This window comes from Prionailurus viverrinus, chromosome B1, assembly GCF_022837055.1.
Source record: "Prionailurus viverrinus isolate Anna chromosome B1, UM_Priviv_1.0, whole genome shotgun sequence".
NCBI lineage: Eukaryota > Metazoa > Chordata > Mammalia > Carnivora > Felidae > Prionailurus > Prionailurus viverrinus.
This window is the reverse complement of record NC_062564.1, coordinates 128,442,006-128,464,094: the sequence shown is the minus strand read 5'-3', so window position 1 is coordinate 128,464,094 and position 22,089 is coordinate 128,442,006. Positions and strand designations below refer to the sequence as shown.

The window sequence follows — 22,089 nt, the reverse complement described above, 5'->3', positions numbered from 1 at the left end:
GGCAACAGAGTTGTCTCAGGATTGGAGGAAAGAGTGCTTTGCACATTTAAGCACCTGGAATAAGACTGGGGTAGAGTAGGGACACGGTTCCTTATTAGCTAAAATAAGGTAGACAGGGAAAGATCATGAAGGGAAAACCACATTAAATTTCCTAAACTTTATTCAAGGGGTAAGGTTAAGCTACTGAGGTATATTAAATGGGAGCAGGAGTGACAAAATCATATCACTCAGTGGCTGCCAAGTGGAGAATCCACGATGCAGCTGCCACTGGACCAATACAGACTGGATGAGAAAACTCCAGTGAAGAGGCTGGTGCTCCAACTCGAAGGAAACTAAGGACGATGGTCATGGGGATGGATAGAAATAGATGTCTTTGAGAGAGATTTAGGTGATTGAAATAAGATTTGGTGATTTAACATAAATGTGAGGGGACAAAAGAAGATTCTAGGCCTCTGGCTTGGAGAAAAATAACTCTAATAAGTTGGAGATTTTGTTGTTATTGTTGTTATTTAATTTGTAAACTTAGAGGAATGGAAACATATTACTTTGTTTTTTGTGTGCCATATAGAATTTACGAACCTGGAGAAAAGAGAGATAATTTAGGAAATCATAATCTGACTTACCAGCAACAGTATTGACTTGGAATATAATATGGCCTTTTTATAAAACGTGTGCAAATAAACTTATTTTTGGCCACCAGAACTTTTAAAATGCAGCGTGTGCCCTTAAAATAGGGCTTCTTGTGGACTTGTCAATATATTCTCTGGCTTTAGGGCATTTGAAGTATATAAAATATAGTGGATTTTTTGAGCAGTCCACTATGATATACATACATTATATTGGACACACAGTTTATATAAGTCCACTGTGATATATATACATTACATTGGACACACAGTTTATATAGTCTAGAGGAAAAGGTATGAAGCACAGGGTAGAGGATTCAGTTCAGGCTCCTCAAATAACTGGTCTGGACTTCAGTTTCTTTTCCTGTAAGATAAGGTAGCATGATCAGATTACTAGTAATATCCTGTTTACTCTCAGTTTGCTCCAAGTATCTACTATGAATGAATATTTGAATGTATACATATGTAAATACACATATGTACACATATACACACATATATACACGTAGAAATGTTATATGGCAACTTCAAATTTTCCTAACCATTTCACACCAGTGAAGTTTTTATTTTTCGTTTTAATTTTTTCGTGGTTTTCTTCATCTTATATTGTAGTATTTATCTACCATGATGTTTCTTTTCTGGGTAAAAAATGTAGTATTTTCCTTCTGTCAGGGATTTTTCTCTCTGAAATTAACTTATGAGACATGAGGGCACCAGGGCACAGCACTGTGTCTGGCATCTTTCAGTGTGTTCTCTGCCTTTTTGGACTCCTGTTTATTTACAGGGTGTTCTTGTTAACCAAACATGTCTGCACATTCTAAGGAATCTAGAAATATGTATAAGGAAATTAGATGAGTATCATAAATATTTGATGTTCCAGATGATCCTCCAAAAGTATCTCTAAGTTACCATGCAGTTCAAGCATAGGGAAAATTCTTTCAGCTTCATAATAGAGACACATAAATTCTTAGCAAGTATTTTTTTCTTCTTCTTTTTTTCCCCAGCATACCCTATCTATAGGAGAACAACAAACTATTGCCTTTTGAGCAACCGGTGATCCAGTGGTAAATTATTCCCAACTTTTGATTCTCCTTATTTTATTTTTCTTCCTTTCTCCTTTCTATATTTGATACCCACTGGTATTTCTATAAAGGTTGGGTAGGATGAAATCCAGACCAGTTTCACTTGATATTTTAAAAAAGCTTTACACTGGCAGCAATTTTTACTGTCCAGTTAAAGGACATGTAGAAATTACTTGTATGTGTTGTTCATACTATCAGTGTCCCATGAGTTTCTTCTGTGTAGAATCTGCTGCATCACCAAAGAGATAAAAAATGCAACTCTGCATGTACAAAGATAATGACTGCTCATTACCACCTGGCCAGCACATATTTTTATCAAGGCTCAGTTTTCAAAGTTGATCTGAGGATAGATGAAAAAATAAAAATAAAAAGCTCAAAAGCGTGGGAATAGACTTAAGCAATAAAAAATCAGAGAGGTTAAGTTTGGGCCGGATAACAAGGGGCTTCAATTAAAGGGTTTATTTGCTTGAAATACCAACCTCTCAAGCATCCCTTATGTCTTCATGAGGAAAGGTTTTACTGATTACACATGCTAACATCTCATTAAGAATGGAACATAAGGAAGATAAATTACAGAGTCAAAAGGTGAACAAGGTAAGTGGAGGCCACAGTTAACTAAATGCAGGTCCCTTGATTTGTGTGTTTGTGTGTGTGTGTGTGTGTGTGTGTGTGTGTGTGTGTGTGTGTGTGTTTTGTACCATGTATACAATGTAAGTGGACTAACTTGCTCAGGACCAGATACAAACTAGGGATAAAAACACTGGCCTAGAGTGACCACGTGAGTATTGATTGGGAGTAATAGTAATATAGTGCTAGACTGTTTAGTGCTCAAAAGTCTAAAAATGTCAGGAGTATAGCATTTTTGCAATGTAGCAATCATACTGAGTTATAATATTTTTGTTCTTTTCCCTAGAAATAAGTACTAAGACAGAAATTTAAACTCTTGTCTAATTAGGAGATATTATTGGGGTAGATGTGTGAAAGAAGACAAGAAAATCTCTAATAAGATTTTTGAAAACCAACAGTTTGAACTTATGTGTAAAAATATGTTATATTTGTCAGTCAGACTCCTACAGTGTTTGCCATTTAGAGATATTACTGATAATAAGATCCACTGTACTTACCCCAGTCTTTAAATTCTTAAGTGATAATTTGGTTAGTTGAGATGTTATTACTTAGTAAACATATAGCATCAACCTGGCTTGCAATAATGGACTAATTTACCCATATCAAAGATACAGGCAGTCAAGAGACACAGAGGAGAGAGATTGTGGGGTGTTCTACATGGCTCTCCAAATCCTTTCTTCCCACATTGGACACGCACACTCTGTCTTTAAGGAAAGTTTTATTGGTTTACCCCACATAATTTACACTATGAAATATCTCCATTTTTACTCTAGAAAGTGTAAAGCTTTAGGACATTTTTCTGTCAGCCATAAGCAATTATTCTACAGATCCTGAGTTTATTTACTACACAGGAAATCCTGCTAAGGACTTTTATAGATACAGACTCTTTTTCCTACTAAATATTACTAGTGTCTACCTGGAGGTCTAGTTGACAAAGGCAACCTCCTTTCTTTTTTTTTTTCTTCCCCTGGCCTGCACCACTCACCTCCTCAACACATGTAACAGTAGAAGAAGTGGATGGGATTTTAGACCAGTTGCTTTAACACTTGTTTCCCCCAATTACTAATCAGTGAAATGTAATTGAGTCAAAATTTGCAAAAACCATTCCCAAAAACATGTTAAGATTTAAGCATATAATGAAATTTTGAAACCTTAGGGTTGCAAACTAGCTGAAAAAGATCAGGAGTATGCCTACAATTTCTGGAAGAACTGGAAAGTCTTTAAAATTAAAGAATGAAATAATCATGTAGAAATCGTGATGGTGATGATGATGATGATAGCAATTAAATTCTCACCACTTTTCAAGCACTTCTCTATATTCTTTATGGGTATGGTTTTATAAAACACATAATAATCTTCTGGGGTAGGCACTATTATTTTACCATTTAACAGATGTAGAAACTGGGGCATAGATGAAATTAAATGACTTAGCAAGGTTCACCAACAAGTAGATTCTGCCACCATTTATCAAACTTAGGAAGCCCGACTCCCAAATCCATGGTATTAACATAATCATATATGAGAAGAGCATAGACATATCAAATCCAACATATTTTTATTAATAAAACTAGATAATAAAAGAGAAGCTGGCTTATTAAAAAATACTAGTGGTGGGGTGCCTGGTTGGCTCAGTTAAGCATCTGACTTCGGCTCACGTCATGATTTTGCAGTTCCTGGGTTCAAGCCTCATGTCGGGCTCTATCTATGCTGACAGCTCAGAGCCTGGAGCCTATTCGGATTCTGTGTCTTCTTTTCTCTCTGCCCCTCCCCTGCTTGTACCCTGTCTCTCTCCTCCTCTCAAAAATAAAATAAAAACATTTTTAAAAAATTAAAAAATAATAGTGGAAAATCAGTTTTGTTGATTATCGCTGTGGCAAAAATGAAGTAAATACTGAAATTAATGAGTAAACAAAGGTTTATTGAATATCTGTTTTGAATGTAGTGTCATATGATGGCCTACAAGACACAGATGAAATAGAAGTTGTAGCAAATAGCATAAAACCTGCCAAAAAAGACTGGAAGTTGAGTTAGAAGATATGGCAAATGAGATATACTTAAGTATCAGCATCAGAGAGGTGATAATTGAAGCAATTTTCAAACAGATAATTTTTCCAAATAAATGTGATTATCAGGCTAAAATTCTAAGTTAAAATGCTTTAGTATAGGAGTGATTTGGAATATGATTTTCATTTGTAAAGTTCTAAATAATGTGAAGGCATATAAACTCAACTGAGAAGAGTGGTAAACAAGAATGAGAGAAGTATGACCTACATTGCCATCTGTTGGGGAAATGAACATCTGTCACGTGGAATGAAAGATGAAGTTTGGAAATTCCCAATGAATCTCAACAGCCAGCATTACTATTTAAGAGCAAAAACAGATTTCAAGCCTAATTTAGCTTTTTAATTTTTTTTTAATTTGGAAAAGATATTTAAAGAAGAAAAAAAATGTCTCCAATCAGTTAGAAACCATGGCTTTTAAGATTCCCAGATACAATTTTAGATCAAATTAGAATAGAATTGTGCTAGAGAAAGAATATTGTCAAAACTTATCTCCAGAGTACATTTTATGCTCTCCAGAAGCATCTTGTTTTCTGACTAATGAATCTGTGCATTTCATAAGATATGGTGGCAAAAATCCAACCCCAGAATTTAGTCTCAGTTCTAACATGGTGTCATTTTGAGTAGTCATTTCACTCTTTAGATCTAAATTCCCTTGTTTATAATGTGGATGAGATTGGATTAAGTTATTCCTGAGGTTACCTTTCAGTTGCTCTCCTATTTATTATGTGCACCTATTTTTAAAAAGCCTGTTAATAATTGCGTGCTTGATATATTGATTTTATAGATAGAAATAGTGTTCCTACAGCTACTTTTTCTCCTTTTCCACCCCTCTTCCTCATTATTAGTATTGTTGTTGTTATTATTTTACTTCTTCTGAAATCTTACATCAGTATCTTGTCTCTCCTTTAGGGTGGAGTCAGTGGGTTGACTGGAGAGCTAGAATTTGGAGATAATGGAGGAAATCCCAATGTCCACTTTGAAATTCTTGGAACAAACTATGGAGAAGAGCTTGGCCGAGGTGTTCGCAAAGTAAGACTAGACACATTGATAAATGTTTTTTTTCCTAAAGCAGCTATAATTTTGTTTGATTTTACTCCATGCAATATGGTTACAGTAGGTATTAAAGTTCATATTGTAGTTTGACAGAGAAGGGGAAGGTGAGAATTACGCATTTAAATGACGTTAAATACTTATCAGAAGTATTAAGCAATACATTCCATTTATGGGCTAGAATGATTAAAGGAAAAAAAGTAATCTAATGGTTTCCTAGGGAACTAGCATCATCTTCTATTCATTATAATAATTTTTATAAAATAGTGGATTTAATATTTATAGAATGCATATCTTCTTGGTTTTTAACTTGTAACATGCACAAAATCAGAATGAGAGCTTTGATAAATTTCATATAGTAAGAGGAAAGTCTACTCTAAAAAGTGACATTACAGGAATTCAAATTCTATCCTTGTCATGTAATAAGTAGAAAATGATTTGTAGGAAATTTGCTCTTGTTCTGTACCACAGACCACATGTAAGAAGGTGAGTGATAATAAGGGATGTTTTATGAACTACTGGTACAATAGCTTTCTCAAGGGCAAATATAAAAGGCCCTGTAGAAATTACTTGTCTATAGTTGGGATTTGGCATTTTTTATATATTTTTGGTAGGAAAAAATCTGAGATGATTGAGTGCACTTCCAGAACTCACAACTGTAAATTTCTAACTGTATAAAGGTGGCTGAATTGAGAATAAGAGGTTCTTCCGTAGGTGTTTCTCTCCAGTGCTGACAGGCAGGCTGCACAGAAATATAGACAAAACAAAGTTAGGAGTTATATTCTAATCCGCAGTAAAAATTTGCCAGTAAACTTATGCTAGAGAGGAGTAGAAACTACGCTAATGTGTTTTTAATTATTGTTTCATAGTGAAATGTAGGAGACATAAAAACTGCGTAAAACACAATGAGAGTTTATTGAATTATTTTAAAGGAAACACCACTACTATGGTCAAGAACTATAACATATCAAGCATCCTAAACACCCCACAGACTTCTCCCTGATACATCCCTGACCCCTCTTCTCACCAGTATAACCATCAGTCTGAATTTTATGATACTCATTTCTTTACATTTTAAATATAGTTTTATCACTATGTGGATCCTTAAATAACATAATTGAATTTTGCCAATATTTCAGTTTATGAATGGACTCAATATTGCATATATTCTCTTTTCTTGCTTCTTATGTTCAACATTCTGTTTGTGTTATTCATTTTTATCATTACATGTAGTTGTAGTTTATTTCTATATTGCTGTATTGTTTTCTACCGCGTGAATGTGTCACAATCAACTGTGGGTGTCTATCCATTTTTAGATTATTACAAGCAAAGCTGTTATAAATATTCTTAGACATATATCTTGGATATATACTCTAGAACTTGTGCGTATATTTCTGTGGGTTTGGAGTAGAATTTCTTAATACAAGGAAGCATATTGGGGCACATGGGTGGCCCAGTCTGTTGAGCATCCAACTCTTTTTTTTTTTTTAATTTTTTTTTCAACGTTTATTTATTTTTGGGACAGAGAGGGACAGAGCATGAACAGGGGAGGGACAGAGAGAGAGGGAGACACAGAATCGGAAACAGGCTCCAGGCTCTGAGCCATCAGCCCAGAGCCCGACGCGGGGCTCGAACTCGCAGACCGCGAGATAGTGACCTGGCTGAAGTCGGACGCTTAACCAACTGTGCCACCCAGGCGCCCCAACCAACTCTTGATCTTAGCTCAGGTCTTGATCTTAGGGTTGTGAGTTCAAGCTCTGTATTGGGCTCCAAGCTTGGCTTAGAGCCTACATAAATATGTACATATCTATATATCTATACACACATCTATATATATATATATATATATATATATACACACACATCTATATATATATACACACATCTATATATATATACACACATATATATATACACATCTATATATATATATATACATCTATCTATCTATCTATCTATATATATGTATACACATATATATGAAAGCATATCTTGAATTTTACTGTATAACCTCAAACCCATTTTCATAGAGATTTGCTAATTTTCATAACATCAGCAATGCAATGATTTCTCGTGGCCCTGTCTTCTCACCAAATTTTGGTTTCATTAGACTTCAATTTTTATTAAGTTGTTTGGTATATAATGATGTATCTTCATGGTTTCAATTTTTGTTTCAGTGATTATATAAAGGTTCTGTATATTCTCTTATACTTTTTGGCACTTCAGCTTTCTTTTGGAATTAATTGCCTGTTCAAGTTCTTTGTACCTGTTCCTTTGGGTTGTCTTTGTTTTTATAATTGATTCTAGGAGCTATAAATATATATATTTAAGTGGTTACTTAAATTCCATTTATTTTCACAGTCTCTTAACTCTAGAGAACAAACTGAGGGTTCCTGGATTGGAGGTAGGTGGGGGAAGGGTTAAATAAGTCATGGAAATTAAGGAGGGCATTTGTTGTGTTGAGCACTGGGTGTCGTATGTAAGTGGTGAATCACTAAATTCTCCACCTGAAACTAATATTACCCTGTAAACTAACTGGAGTTTAAATAAAAACTTGAAAAAAGAGTATTTCCCTGAAGACCCTGGGGCAAGTAGCCCCTGCGATGGTAAAGTTGACTCTTTTCCCATCACCTAGCAAGAAAAGAAAAAGAAAATCCTCTTGCCCATCAACACCAGTGCCATTATTCTCTATCAATATCCACCCTCCCTACTAGGGACTTTTACTTTTGCACTGGCAGCTGGAAGTCAGCTCTTAGTTGCCAAAGCCTTCTCTCCTAACTACCAACACTTACAAAGGTACACCTTAAATAAATTTGGAATTCATTTCTTTCATGACCCCTTGCATTCAACAGTAGTGTGATTAATTTATCATTGATTTGGAGTATGTTAATTCTTTTTTTATCTGTTTGTTTCAAGTTTATATTTAAATTCTAGTTAGTTAACATATAGTGTAATTTTTGTTTCAGGAGAATTTAATGAGTCATCACTTACACATAACACCCAATGCTCATTAGAACAAGTTCCCTCCTTGGTACCCATCACCCATCTAGCCCATCCCCCTACCCACCTCCCCCCTCAACAACCATCAGTTTGTTCTTTGTATTTAAGAATCTCTTATAGTTTGCCTCCCTCTCTCTTTTTTTTTCCTTCCCATATGTTCATCTGTTTTGTTTCTTACGTTCCTCATATGAGTGAAATCATATGGTATTTGTCTCTCTCTGATTTATTTCACTTAGCATAATACACTCTAGCTCCATTCACGTCACTGCAAATGGCAGGATTTCATTCTTTCTGATGGCTGAGTAATATTCCAGTATGTATATATATCACCTCTTCTTTATCCATTCATCAGTCAATGGACATTTGGGCTCTTTCAATAATTTGGCTACTGTAGATAATGCTGCTATAAACATTGAAGTGCATGTGCCCCTTTGAATTAATATTTTTGTATCCTTTGGGTAAATACTTATTAGTGTGATTGCTATATCATAGGGTAGTTCTATTTTTAACTTCTTGAGGAATTTCCATACTGTTTTCCAGAATCAATATACCAGTTTGCATTCCCACCAATAGTACAAGAGGGTTCCCTTTTCTCCACATGCCCTCCATCACCTTTTGTTTCTTGTGTTGTTGATTTTAGCCATTCTGACAGGTGTGAGCTGATGTCTCATTGTAGTTTTGATTTGTATTCTGATGATGAATGATGTTGAGCATCTTTTAATGTGTCTGTTAGCCATTTATATGTCTTCTTTGGAAAAATGTCTACTCATGTCTTCTCCCCATGTTTTAATTGGATTATTTGTTTTTTGGGTGTTGAGTTTTTGAAGTTCTTTAAATATTTTGGATACTAACTCTTTATCAGATAATATCATTTGCAAATATTCCATTCCATAGGCTGCCTTTTAGTGTTTTTGATTGTTTCCTTCATTGTGAAAATTTTTGTTTTGATGAGGTCCCAATAGTTTATTTTTGCTTTCATTTCCTTTACCTGAGAAGATGTATCTAGAAAGAAGTTGCTCCAGTGAGTATTTTTTCCTCTAAGATTTTTATGGTTTCAAGTCTCACATTTAGGTCTTTAATCCATTTTGAATTTACTTTTGTGTATGGTGTAAGAAAGTGATCTAGTTTCATTCTTTTGTATATTGCTGTCCAGTTTTCGCAACGCCATTTGTTGAAGAGACTGTCTTTTTCCCATTGGATATGATCATTCTTTCCTGCTTTGTCAAAGGTTAATTGGCCATATAGTTGTGGGTTCGTTTCTAAGTGTTTCATTGATCTATGTGTCTATTTAGTGCTGATACTACACTGTTTTCACCACTACAACTTTATAATTTAATTCAGAGTCTGAAATTGTGATTCATCGAGCTTTGCTTTTCTTTTTCAAAGTTTCTTTGACTATTAGGGGTCTTTTGTGGTTCCATACAAATTTTAGGATTATCTGTTCCAGGTCTGTGAAACATGCTATTGGTATCTTGATAGGGATTGAATTATGTATGTAGATTGTTTTGGGGAGTAGAGACAATTTTTAAATGTTTATCTATTTATTTTTGAGGGATGTGTGTGTAAACAGGGGGAGGGGCAGAGAGAGAGGAAAGAGAGAATTCCAATGAAGGGTTTGATCTCGTGAACTTTGAAATCATGACTTTAGCCAAAATCAAGAGTCACACGTTTAACCCACTGAGCCACCCAGGTGCCCCTGGGTAGTATAAACATTTTTACATTATTTATTCTTCCAATCCATGAGCATGGAATGTTTTTCAATTTCTTTGTGTCATTTTTAATTTCTTTCATCAGTGTTTTATACTTTTCATATTACAGGTCTTTCACCTGGTTCGGTTTATTCCTAGGTATCTTATTGTTTTGGGTACAGTTGTTAATGGGAGTGATTGCTTAATTTCTCTTTCTGCTGTTTCATTATTGGTGTATAGAAATGCAGATTTCTATATTTAAGATTTCTGTACACTGACTTTTGTATACTGAGATTTACTGAATTCTTTTATCAGTTCTAGCAGGTTTTTTTGGTACAATCTTTTGGGTTTTCTATATAGAGTATCAGCAAACAGTGAAACAGCAAACTGTTTTCTGCAAACAGTGGAAGTTAACTTCTTCCTCAGTGACTTAGATGCCTTTTATTTCTTTTTGTTGTCTTATTGCTGTGGGTAAGACTTCTAGTACTACTAAATAACAGTGGTGAGAGTGAACATCCCTGTCTTGTTCCTGACCATAGAGGAAAAGCTCTCAGTTTTTCCCTATTGAGGATGATGTTAGCTGTGGGTTTTTCATATATGCCCTTTATTATGTTGAGTTATGTTCCTTCTAAACCTACTTTATTGGGAGTTTTATCATGAATGGATGTTGTACTTTGTCAAATGCCATTTCTGCACCTATTGAAATGATCATGTTTTTTATCCTTTCTTTTGTTGATGTCATATATCACATGAATTTTGATACTAAGGTTATATTGCCCTCATAAAATGTGATGGAGAGGGTTTCCTCTTTTTCTATTCTCTATGAGTTATGTAGTATTGGAAGAATACTACATAGATGATAGGTCATCGTAATGAAGCCAACTGGGCCTAGAATTTTCTCTGTGGGATTTTTTTTTAAATGACTGATTCTACTTTCCATGATAAATAAAAAATTAAAGTCCAGTTTTCTAATTTTTGTCAACTCAAAAAGTTTTATTTTTATGATATTTTATTTTTTCTATGCACTAGCATAAAATTGCTAATATCTTTTTAAATATATGAAGCATTTCAGGATCTGAACTTATTTTCATTTTTGAAGCTTTTGTAGTAATTAGCATTTTAAAAATTATTATAAGGGCACCTGGGTGGATCAGTCATTTAAGCGTCCGACTTCAGCTGAGGTCATGATCACACAATTTGTGAGTTCAAGCCTGAGTCAGGCTTTGTGCTGACAGCTCAGAGCCTAGAGCCTGCTTCAGATCTGTGTCTCCCTCTCTCTCTGCCCATTCCTGCTCATATTCTCTCTCTCTCTCTCTCTTTCTCTCTCTCTCAAAAATAAACATCAATAAATAAATAGATAAAAGTTTTTTTAATATTATGAAGACTTGCATTTGCATTAATTCTTTCTTCCCTAAAAAATATCTTGTCTACTGTTAATAGAGCTAAATCAACTTTCTTTCCATTACTATTTGGATGGCATTTATTTTTACTATCCTTTTACTTTAAACTTTTCTGCATCCTTTTGTTCCATACATAATTCTTATTAGAAGTATATAATTAATTATTTGACACTAATTTGGCTTTCATTCCTAAAATTCAGAGCATTTCATGTATTTATATGAAAACTATTTACTAACACATTTACCTTTAAGTCTACTGTTTTGTACATTCTATTATTTTGTACATTTGGTGGCTCTTCATCCAAGTATTACTTAATTCCTTCCAAACCCTTAGGTGTTTTCCTTCCACTCTACTCCCAATAATTACCACCACGTTTAGGCGTAATCATTTTGCACCCGATTTCTTCTTTCTTCCAATATCTTTTGTGTAAACTATTTCATGTAGTGTTATGATTAACTTTCCTAAAGACTTATAACCCTAATACTTCCCTGTTTTACATAAACACTTATCCCAATTTAATAATTAGATATGTATGCATTCACAAGGATGGTAATTATAGTATTCGTATCATTATAGCAGCTAAGAAGAGTTTGTTTAAAGAAATAGGAGGGGCCAGCATTGTAGCAGAAAAGCAGTAGCATAAAGGCTGAAGAGAATCCATTGGATTTAGGAACTCAAGGTTCACTAGTAACTGAGGAGAGACAGTAAAGCAAATGGGCTAGAAATGAGGCTGCTAATGTCAGCCTATTCAAATTATTGTGCTACTTAAAACCCAGTGACCTCAGGGGTGTCACTAAACTCTTAAGTAGGGGCAACCTGTATGAGTTAGTGATGTGACACATCCACAACTTGCCTTTTACCTCAAAAAAGATTGCAATTTATTGTCACTTTTAAAGGAAATGTCAGTGGAGTTGTAATGCCATATGTTGAAAAAACAGGTCTGGAAGTAAAAAGGAAGGTGATGAGCAAAGGAAGTAAATGTAAGTATCGTATTAGCCCACCCATTTGTCTATGACGGTGGCCATTAAATGGCTGCATGAAGTTGAGGGGGCAAACTTTCAGAATGTAAGAGATTTGTGTATGTTTAAATGTTTAGATTAAGCCAGTAGAGAGGAAGAGAAAGAAGATAAAGAAAAGAAAGGTGATCGTTGAAAAAGAAAGTGATCTGGGAGAAAGAGAGAGGATTGGATCCATTTAGATGGAGCGCTTAATTTTAGGCATGGAGGACATTGTTTTCCAGAGTGATGGAGGGAGAGAATAGGAAAGATGGTGTGAATGCAAGCAAGAAGTACTCCCATCATAATAGCAGCTAAGAAGAAAGCGTTTGTTTCAAGAAATAGAGGGGAGTCAGCAATGTAGCTGAAAAGCTCTGTTGGCTCTGGGGGTTACAGATTTCATTGCAGCACTAACCTACATGGTTATATATTTTTGCCCAACAGTATTTGGTTGACAGAGTGTATTTGAAGTAATGTAAGATTGAGATTTCACCAGATTTTTTTGTTTTGTTTGTTGTTTTTGATAGCAATACAATGAGGCCTTGAGGGTAAAGATATTGACAGGGTGATGGCTGAAGAGGCAAATCATGAAATCCAACATGGACATGCGCAGGAGGAGTCTCAACAACAGGCAGAAAGTATAGCTTGAAATAACAGAGCCCTCAGTAAGTCTGAAGAGGCTGTGTGTTGATTTGCATTAAATGAAAGACCTTCAGAGCCAGGAAGTTGTGTTTGAGGAGACATCCAAATTCTTGATTCAAAGGTTTGGATGGGTTCCAGATGCTCAGAAAGTCATGGATGTGAGGATGGCAGGAGTGGGCTTCATTTAGCCTTCCAAGGTCAATATAGTTACAAGATCAATGGAGTTGCTTCACCCCACTCTGAATTCAAAGTCTACATAATGTGTCATCTATGCCGTTCGGTTGACAACAAATCAAATACTTCATATTATGTCTAATTTATTCTTAATAATATTAGACCACTCCTGTAATTATTTATATTTCCTTGCTCCAACTCCCAAATTGGATTGAAACACCCAGTGCACTGGCATTACATAGATTTTATGTAAAAGGGACTGTAATGTTTATAGCACCTTTTACATTGTTGTCAAAAATTGTTGTATTATTATTTTAATTTCTTGCCTGTTGTTGTAACACAAATGTTTTTCTACCATTTTATACAATTTAACTAATTGCTGAATTTATAAAACTCCAAATCTACCTCTCAAGTTATTTTTTTTTTAATTTTTTTTTTTCAATGTTTATTTATTTTTGGGACAGAGAGAGACAGAGCATGAATGGGGGAGGGGCAGAGAGAGGGAGACACAGAGAGAGGGAAACAGGCTCCAGGCTCTGAGCCATCAGCCCAGAGCCTGACGCGGGGCTCGAACTCATGGACCGCGAGATCGTGACCTGGCTGAAGTCGGACGCTCAACCGACTGCGCCACCCAGGCGCCCCTCAAGTTATTTTAAAAGTACTGTACATAAGTTTGTGGGTTGCTAGCTCTGTTTATAAATGGGGCAGTTCTTTCATATAAGCATCAACCCTTATATAATGTATTCTGAGATACTATCAAATAAAGACATTACCATGCAAATAGTTACGATACAGATTTACTTAGATATGCCTACAATTAATGTTCCACTCCCAGTATCTCCATGTATCAAAAAGAGTAAATGGCTTTCCAATTGATGAACTGTCAAGTTGTCAGTGTTTATTCCACTGCCAGTGGCTAAGTGTATACAATGCCCACAGCCTTATCACCTCGAGCAGGGGGAATGTCAGCTCTCATAAACTGACAGGATTGTGTCTGTTTGGATTTAAATGTGAGATTGACCATGTCCCAAATTTTGGACTAGTCTCGGCTCTCTTGGCATTGTATGAGTGGAGGTTTCTTTTTTCTGAATTTGAGGAGAATGTAAAAAGGATTGTCTAATGTTCACTGATGTTGATCAAAACGAAGAGCTCTTCTGCTTTGATATTTTTTTACATGTTCTTTTCCTTTGATGTAAGGTGGTGTTTCATTCAGTAGATGGTACCTTCAAGGTATTAGACACCGTACCCTTGAAGATAAATTCAGGTAAACCTCAAAGCCAAATTTTTAAATCATCAAGGTTTTCTATTTTCTTAAACTTTCTCCAAGAATATGTTTGTTCTTTTTTCTGTTCATCAAAATAACAATATTTCCAAGAAGAAAAATACTTTGATAACATCCTATCCAATCTCCTAAAACTAATTAGAATACATAAAAACCATAGATTAAATTATTTAATATAAAGTATCAATCTGTGGTTTTTTTTTCTTTCCTTAGAAGAGAAATCCTCTACAGTGTGTTTGTTTGTTTGTTTGTTTTGGGGGTTTTTGGTTTTGGTTTTGTTTGTTTTGCTTATATGTCTGAAGTGTTCTTTGTTCAGTTTCGTTTTGCCACTGCTACTCATTTTTTATTATGAAGATGGAGTTTCAGCATTAAAATTTAACACTCTAGACTTATGTCTTTGATCTTTATCACAAACAGGAAGATAAGACCAGGAAAAAATAGATTAAACCTGGTTGCACAACCCATCTTAATTGCATAGTAATGCTTAGTATCTTCATAAAATTGTTTTCTCATGTAAGCTGATGAAATAAAATGGTAGCGCAGAGATATTGTAGCTCCTAGGTCTAATTGCTTCTCAGATAGATTTAGAATCTTTATTCAGGTTCTCCAACATTAAATTCACAAATATAAAACCTATTTTGCATTCTTGGGAAAACCTAACTGTTTTCGCAAAGGGTATTATATAGGTTGTCATTGGTCCATTTTTAATAAACTGAAATATTTTACTGTCTTGCAAATAGAAGGGGAAAGAACAGTTTTACCTTCAAATGGCCAATGATTAAACGTTTTACTGGTATTCTTCAACATTATATCTGTATTCTGGTTCTGGAATATGTAAATAGCCTTTACCTTTACTATTAACTTGTTTTATGTTTCCTTCTAATACTTTCTGCTCACTGAAATTATATGCATACATGTAATTATATATACAATCTTCATTTTTGTGTGTATAAAATATATGTGTATGTGTGTTCACATATAAATGTAATGTATTTACTTGTTTGCAGTAAGGTTTTCCCATTACAATGTAATTCTGTGGGATAAGAATGTCTATTTATTTCTTACTATTCATTTCTTACATTCATATAGTAGATGTTTGTTAAGTATTTGTGAATGAACTGATGAACACATATGGATATTAGCATGATAATCTGTAAGATTCTTCGCTGCATCTATGAATATAAGAACCATGTTTTTTATTCTAATGAAAAATAAGTATGTGCACACAAATTATTGGCATGCCACATTAGAAAAAGGATGTGTGATTATAACCTTTCCATCAATGTATCCTCAATACCTTGCAGAGTTGGACATTTGATCACCAAAACTATAATCAATTATTCTAAGGGTTAAGATTATGTATAATTTATTTTCAGAAATTCATAGGCATAGGGAAATAGTGGATTGATTTTTCCAAGCAAATAGTTAGATTAATTTTTCTAAGCACAAGGGAAAGACCCTTGGTATTTGTGAATCAAGATTGTTTTCCAACAACTAGGCTAGATTTAGTATATCGTAATGTGGAAAAGTATATAGCCTTGGCTGTTCAACATACCTGGGTTGAAATTCTGTGTGATTTTAGGACCACTAACTCAGCCAGTCTCAATTTATTTGTCTATAAAATGTGAATAATAATACCTATCTCTTAAGAGGATTGTAAATATTAAGTAAAATTATGTTTGTAGGATACATATTGAGGAATAAAGTCATGTCCGTTTGCGCGTGGGCAGTAATCTATGTGATTCATTTTAAGGCCAGTGGGAAAAAATGCAGTATAGTTGCTATTCTGATAGCACCTGAGGTGGGGAAAGTCATTTCATTTTAGGTGTGATTGACAGAGCATTATACATGACAATCACAGTGATAGCATGAAACATTAACCTTTTTGTTTCATTTAATATTCTTTCTGACTCTAAAATTCTGTAAGTCTGTTAATCAAGACTTAGGAGCATATCCAGTTTGATGGGAAGGTAATAGCGGAGAATCTGGTAGCTAATACAGCCTGCACAAACCCAGTCTTCGTAATTAAGCCCATTATTGGAAAATCTGCCATCCTTACTGTCATATTTCTAACAATGAATTTATTGTCTTGGAAGGTTTATATAATGGAGAGAATCTAGAAAATGTTGCGAATTGACAATATGTTGTGAATACAACAGCTTTTTTTCTCCCAGTCTCCTTTATATATAACACACAATCATGATAAATTTAGCTCCATCAGCTTTATTATGATATGTCTTCAAGAAAACATTTTGTACCATAAAGTGATGTGATAATCACACTAGTACCTTGTAAAATTTCCAGGGTGTTAGAGTCTCAAAATTCTTGACCCCAGCAGTTTCCTGAAGGGTAAGAGAACTGTGCACTCTCAAAAAATGAATACTGTCAATTGGATCATTTCTGCTCCTACTATTACTACATAGAGGAGAAAATGACAGTTGTATCCAATGATGTTTAGAGTTATTCTGACCTTCCTGGAGGGGTTAGCCGTTGCTTGGATTGAGATGACTTCTGAGGGAGTCTTGCTTCATGCAGGCAACATTTATTGCCTCTTTTAGAGAACAGGAGCTATCTTTTCTGGTGGACTGGATGATGGTGACTTCTCCAGCATGGGGCAAAGATCCCTGATAAGGTACAATTCCAGTTGCAAATGTTGGTGGAAATAGAATCAAGAGCTTTTCTGGAAATACTACACAATTTGGATTGTTTGCTTGGTATGGATTACTTTTCTACTTTTGAGGAAAGGACTTATTTGAGGAAAGTAGCTGCTATTGCCATGCAGACACTCAGGGAATGTTTGCATATGTATGTTCTACCAAAGAGACTCCTGGGTCTGTGGTTCCTCTCTGATTGGGTTAAGAGTTCAAGACCATTCCTAATACAGAGGAGGCAAGGTTCAGTTTCCTTCCTAGTCCAGTGGACAGCACCCACAGTGAGACATACTGAAATCTGCCTCACCCCCCAACACACATGTGCATGTACACACACACACACACACACACACACACACACATACTACCAATAAACTCTAATCCAGCTCAAATTCAAATACACAATGTGATGGTACATACTATCCACTGAACAACTTCATTTCCAGTTTCAGCTACAAATGGTGATCGATGTCCAAAATCCACTGCCCAAGGAATAATCATTAATGCAATCTAAATTAGGAATACACAGAATTGAGAAACATTTGTTCGTATGTGTACTAATTTTCCAAGGTTTCAGTGCTGTGATTAAACTTTAAGTGGCAGATATCAAAGATTTATTTCATAAAGGTTGCATGAATGGAAAGATCAAGATGGGATCAAACAGTGTGAGTCATTTGTCCACCTATATTGGAAATTCACAACAGACTAACTTGTAGTACAGTGACTCATGGTATGGTAGGTTCAGTTGACCCATAATCCCAGAGGTTTGTCATTGCATCTCAAATAATTTGCTTTCTCTCACCTCTGAATTTCTCTGTAGTCTGTTAAAATATTTGATTAAATATCTCTTATTCCCTCTAAGTCTGTCTTGACTTCAGGGGATTATAAATTCTCCTTCAATAGGAACTGGGTTTATATATTGTAATGATTATAAAAATTTAAATAGTCTGGGCCCATAATCTCACAAAATTTGCTAATAGAGCCTTCATAACTCATTTGTTTGGGGACCTTCATTCAAACTAATGAAAATTTTGTTGATATCAGTGATGAATAATTGAAATTGTAATCATGGCTTTTGGTGACCACTGATTCTATCTCCTTCTTCCTGCCTCTCCCCCTCCACCAAGTAATTTTATTTTTCTTCATGACCAAGACACCTAATACACAAAGCTAGTCAGACACCATTAAGACTTTGGTCCAAATTAAGTTGTTCTACAGTGATTGGAAAATGGGGTGGGGGGATTGATATTTATTAACTTCTCTTGAAAAGAAAGTACATTATTAAGAAAAACTTGTTTGAGACCTTGGGTTGGCTCGATGTGTAAACTATTGCTCCCTTTTAAGGCTCTGCTATCAGTTTGAATACGTTTCCTCCAAGGTTTCTTTCTTGACAAAAAGGTGATATATTGCAATAAAAATAAATAATACAATTTGTTGCATTTCCAAAGAGTGGAAACCAATGATTTGTGTGCTAAAATCAATGTATTGACTGTGCTAAAGACAAGCACATGTTATTTGCCAACTGATTCTTCATCCCCAACAGCATGGAGACTATTAACATATGCTTGTGAGTGGACATATACCAGAAACATATACCTTGTTTCTGATTATACTCTGGTTTTTGAGGGGAGGATATTCAAATGTAAAGTTTTTTTACTGAAACCTTAAACCCGTACAAACCATGAATGTAAACATGTCCTTATTTACCTGACTGTAAGTATTTCTGAAAATTAGATTTTCTCCTTTAAAAATTTTTTTGAATGTTTATTTACTTTGAGAGAGAGAGAGAGAGAGAGAGAGAGAGAGAGAGAGAGAGCATGAGCAGGAGGAGGGGCAGAGAGAGACGGAGACACAGAATCCGAAACAGGCTCCAGGCTCCAGGCTCCGAGCTGTCAGCACAGAACCTGACACGGGGCTGAAACTCACAAACCGCGAGATCATGACCTGAGCCGAAGTCGGATGCTCAAATGAGTGAGCTACCCAGGTGCCCCAAGATTTCCTCCTTTTAATAGTGCCTTTCTTTAAAACTATGTGCAACTCTATGACCATGCATAGAATGAGCATTTATTTCTAGCTATGAAAAATGAAATGCAATTATATATCTTCGCCAATTTAGTTGTATAGTTCTATATTTAAATAATTTATATTTAAATTTTTCTTTATAGTTGTTGAGATTGATAATCTTAAAATAGTGGCATTGTAGGCCATTGTTGTTAGTTTCTTTTTCTATATTTTGTGATATTTTCTGAATTTTCTGCAAAGGGCATGTAATACTATAATAATCAGAAAACATAAAAGTTTGGTTTTAAAAATTTTAATTTATTTAATTTCTTTGTACTTAGAGAAGAGAAATGGTTTCTGAAGTTTGACAGAAGTATAAAAGTAATTTAGACTTTGAGGATGAAAATTTTCTTGCTTCCAATTTGAAATAGAGTCTGTCCTCTACACCTAGGTTTTCATGATTCATACAAATAACATCTGTCATTCATAAAGCATTCTTAGGAGCTATTTTTTAAAAAACAGAAAACAATTCATTTACTTGTGCAGATACTATCTGTGACACTAGAATATATGATTGATGTATTATTTGAAGTAGGACTATACCATGTTTAATTAATCTGTAGCCTTACTTATAAAATATTCCAGTTTTAGAATAAGATAAAAAATATCCAAAATAATTTTACAATATGGCAACTTTACATACATAATAAACCTCAAAATTCTTGCTATAACTAAAATTATTTTTAATACATGAAATATGTCTTTAGATGATTTCCTTTGGTGGAAGTTTCAAAGTAAGAATTCTGAAAAAGAATTCCTAAGAATTAATGATTTGTTTGTTCTAATTTTAAAAATGTATATGTTTTATATTTTTCCTCAGAAAATTTGGTTACTTAGATTTTATGAATGAATAATTAATGTAAAATAATTTATACTTAAATATTTTCATATTACCAACAAGATCTTATTAAAATATAAATGCCCACATTTTCATTTATATTTTGAAATTAGTAGTTATGCTGAATCCCAAATGTTTGCAAACCACTACAAAGCATATAAATGATTAAAGAAGTAATAAAGATTTTTAAAAACTAACAAAAATAAACCATGTCTCTTCTTACTCTGGTCTGCAGTTTTCATAGGAACTTAAATCATCAAATATATATAATCTCAAATGTTGTCATAACCACAGTAATTCTGATGGACAGTTTTTCAAAGTGATAGATTTATTTTTATTTTTATTTGAAAACAAAGCCTTATTATTTAAATGCATATTAGTATTACTATTATCAATTGTTAACTTAGAGGTTGCCGATATATGAGCTATATACTATTTATCTTGCTTACCTCCACTTCTTGTGGAGACTGCAAATGTTATTTTGAGGAACGGTGTCATTTTCCTTTTTGTTTTTCACTTTAATTATCAGTATTTTTGCCTTTCTAGTAAATTCTTTATGGATTTAACAATAATCTCTCTGTGCAAAAGGGTTCCCGTTGCACTGTTGGTGGGAATGCAAATTGGTGCAGCCGCTCTGGAAAGCAGTGTGGAGGTTCCTCAGAAAATTAAAAATAGACCTACCCTATGACCCAGCAATAGCACTGCTAGGAATTTATCCAAGGGATACAGGAGCGCTGATGCATAGGGCCACGTGTACCCCAATGTTCATAGCAGCACTCTCAACAATAGCCAAATTATGGAAAGAGCCTAAATGTCCATCAACTGATGAATGGATAAAGAAATTGTGGTTTATATACACAATGGAATATTACGTGGCAATGAGAAAAAATGAAATATGGCCTTTCGTAGCAACGTGGATGGAACTGGAGAGTGTGATGCTGAGTGAAATAAGCCATACAGAGAAAGACAGATACCATATGGTTTCACTCTTATGTGGATCCTGAGAAACTTCACAGGAACCCATGGGAGGGGAAGGAAAAAAAAAAAAAAAGAGGTTAGAATGGGAGAGAGCCAAAGCATAAGAGACTTAAAAACTGAGAACAAACTGAGGGTTGATGGGGGGTGGGAGGGAGGAGAGGGTGGGTGATGGGTATTGAGGAGGGCACCTTTTGGGATGAGCACTGGGTGTTGTATGGAAACCAATTTGTCAATAAATTTCATAAAAAAAAAAAATAAAAAAAATAAAAAAAAAAAAAAAAAAAAAAAACAATAATCTCTCTGAGTTGTGTAAAAAGCTAAGTTTGTGCCGAGTTTTTTCCAATATGGAAGATGAATGTTTGGAAATGGAGATACTCTTTGAGTAGTCAGGCACTTTTAATAATCACAATAATTCAGGTATAATAAGGGCCTTTTATGCTTATTGGCAGTGAACTTTGATTTTAAAATATTCAGCAAATACACTTCATCAGAGTTATTAAGCATCATTTATAACAATAAAACAACATTTCTGCAATTCTTTTTTTAATAAAATGAATCTCACTTTAAATAATAATTCTAAAAATATCTTGGACTTAATATAGATTATGCCTTAATATAGGTTATTAATTAATCAAATTAATGCATCTAGCTAAATTTTATAATCATCCTGAGAAAGTCACTTGATGCTCAAGAGGAGAAATATACTTATCTATTGAAAATGTTTTCAGACAATTCTTAATCAGAAGCTATAGAAAGTTTTATTACCTTGGAGTACCTGAATAAAAGTAGTTTTGTGGGTTTAAATAGAAATATATTTGAAATGCTTTGCTTGAGAATTTCTTCTTTTGATTCATTCAAGTTTGATATGAATCTATATCTGAAACTGAGATGGAAATCTTTCAGTCCCAGTCTAATGCATTTCAGAATATAT

The 22,089-nt window shown here is 34.4% G+C and overlaps 1 protein-coding gene across 1 annotated transcript in view; it reads left to right on the top strand.

Annotated features, from left to right (window-relative positions):
• GRID2 (glutamate ionotropic receptor delta type subunit 2) overlaps positions 1–22,089 on the top strand; it is a 1,470,351-nt gene that overhangs the window by 916,788 nt on the left and 531,474 nt on the right. Inside the window, exon 8 of the mRNA XM_047856052.1 lies at positions 5,308–5,427. Within this exon, the coding sequence (XP_047712008.1) occupies positions 5,308–5,427 (120 nt within the window). The remainder of the gene's footprint in view (positions 1–5,307; positions 5,428–22,089) is intronic.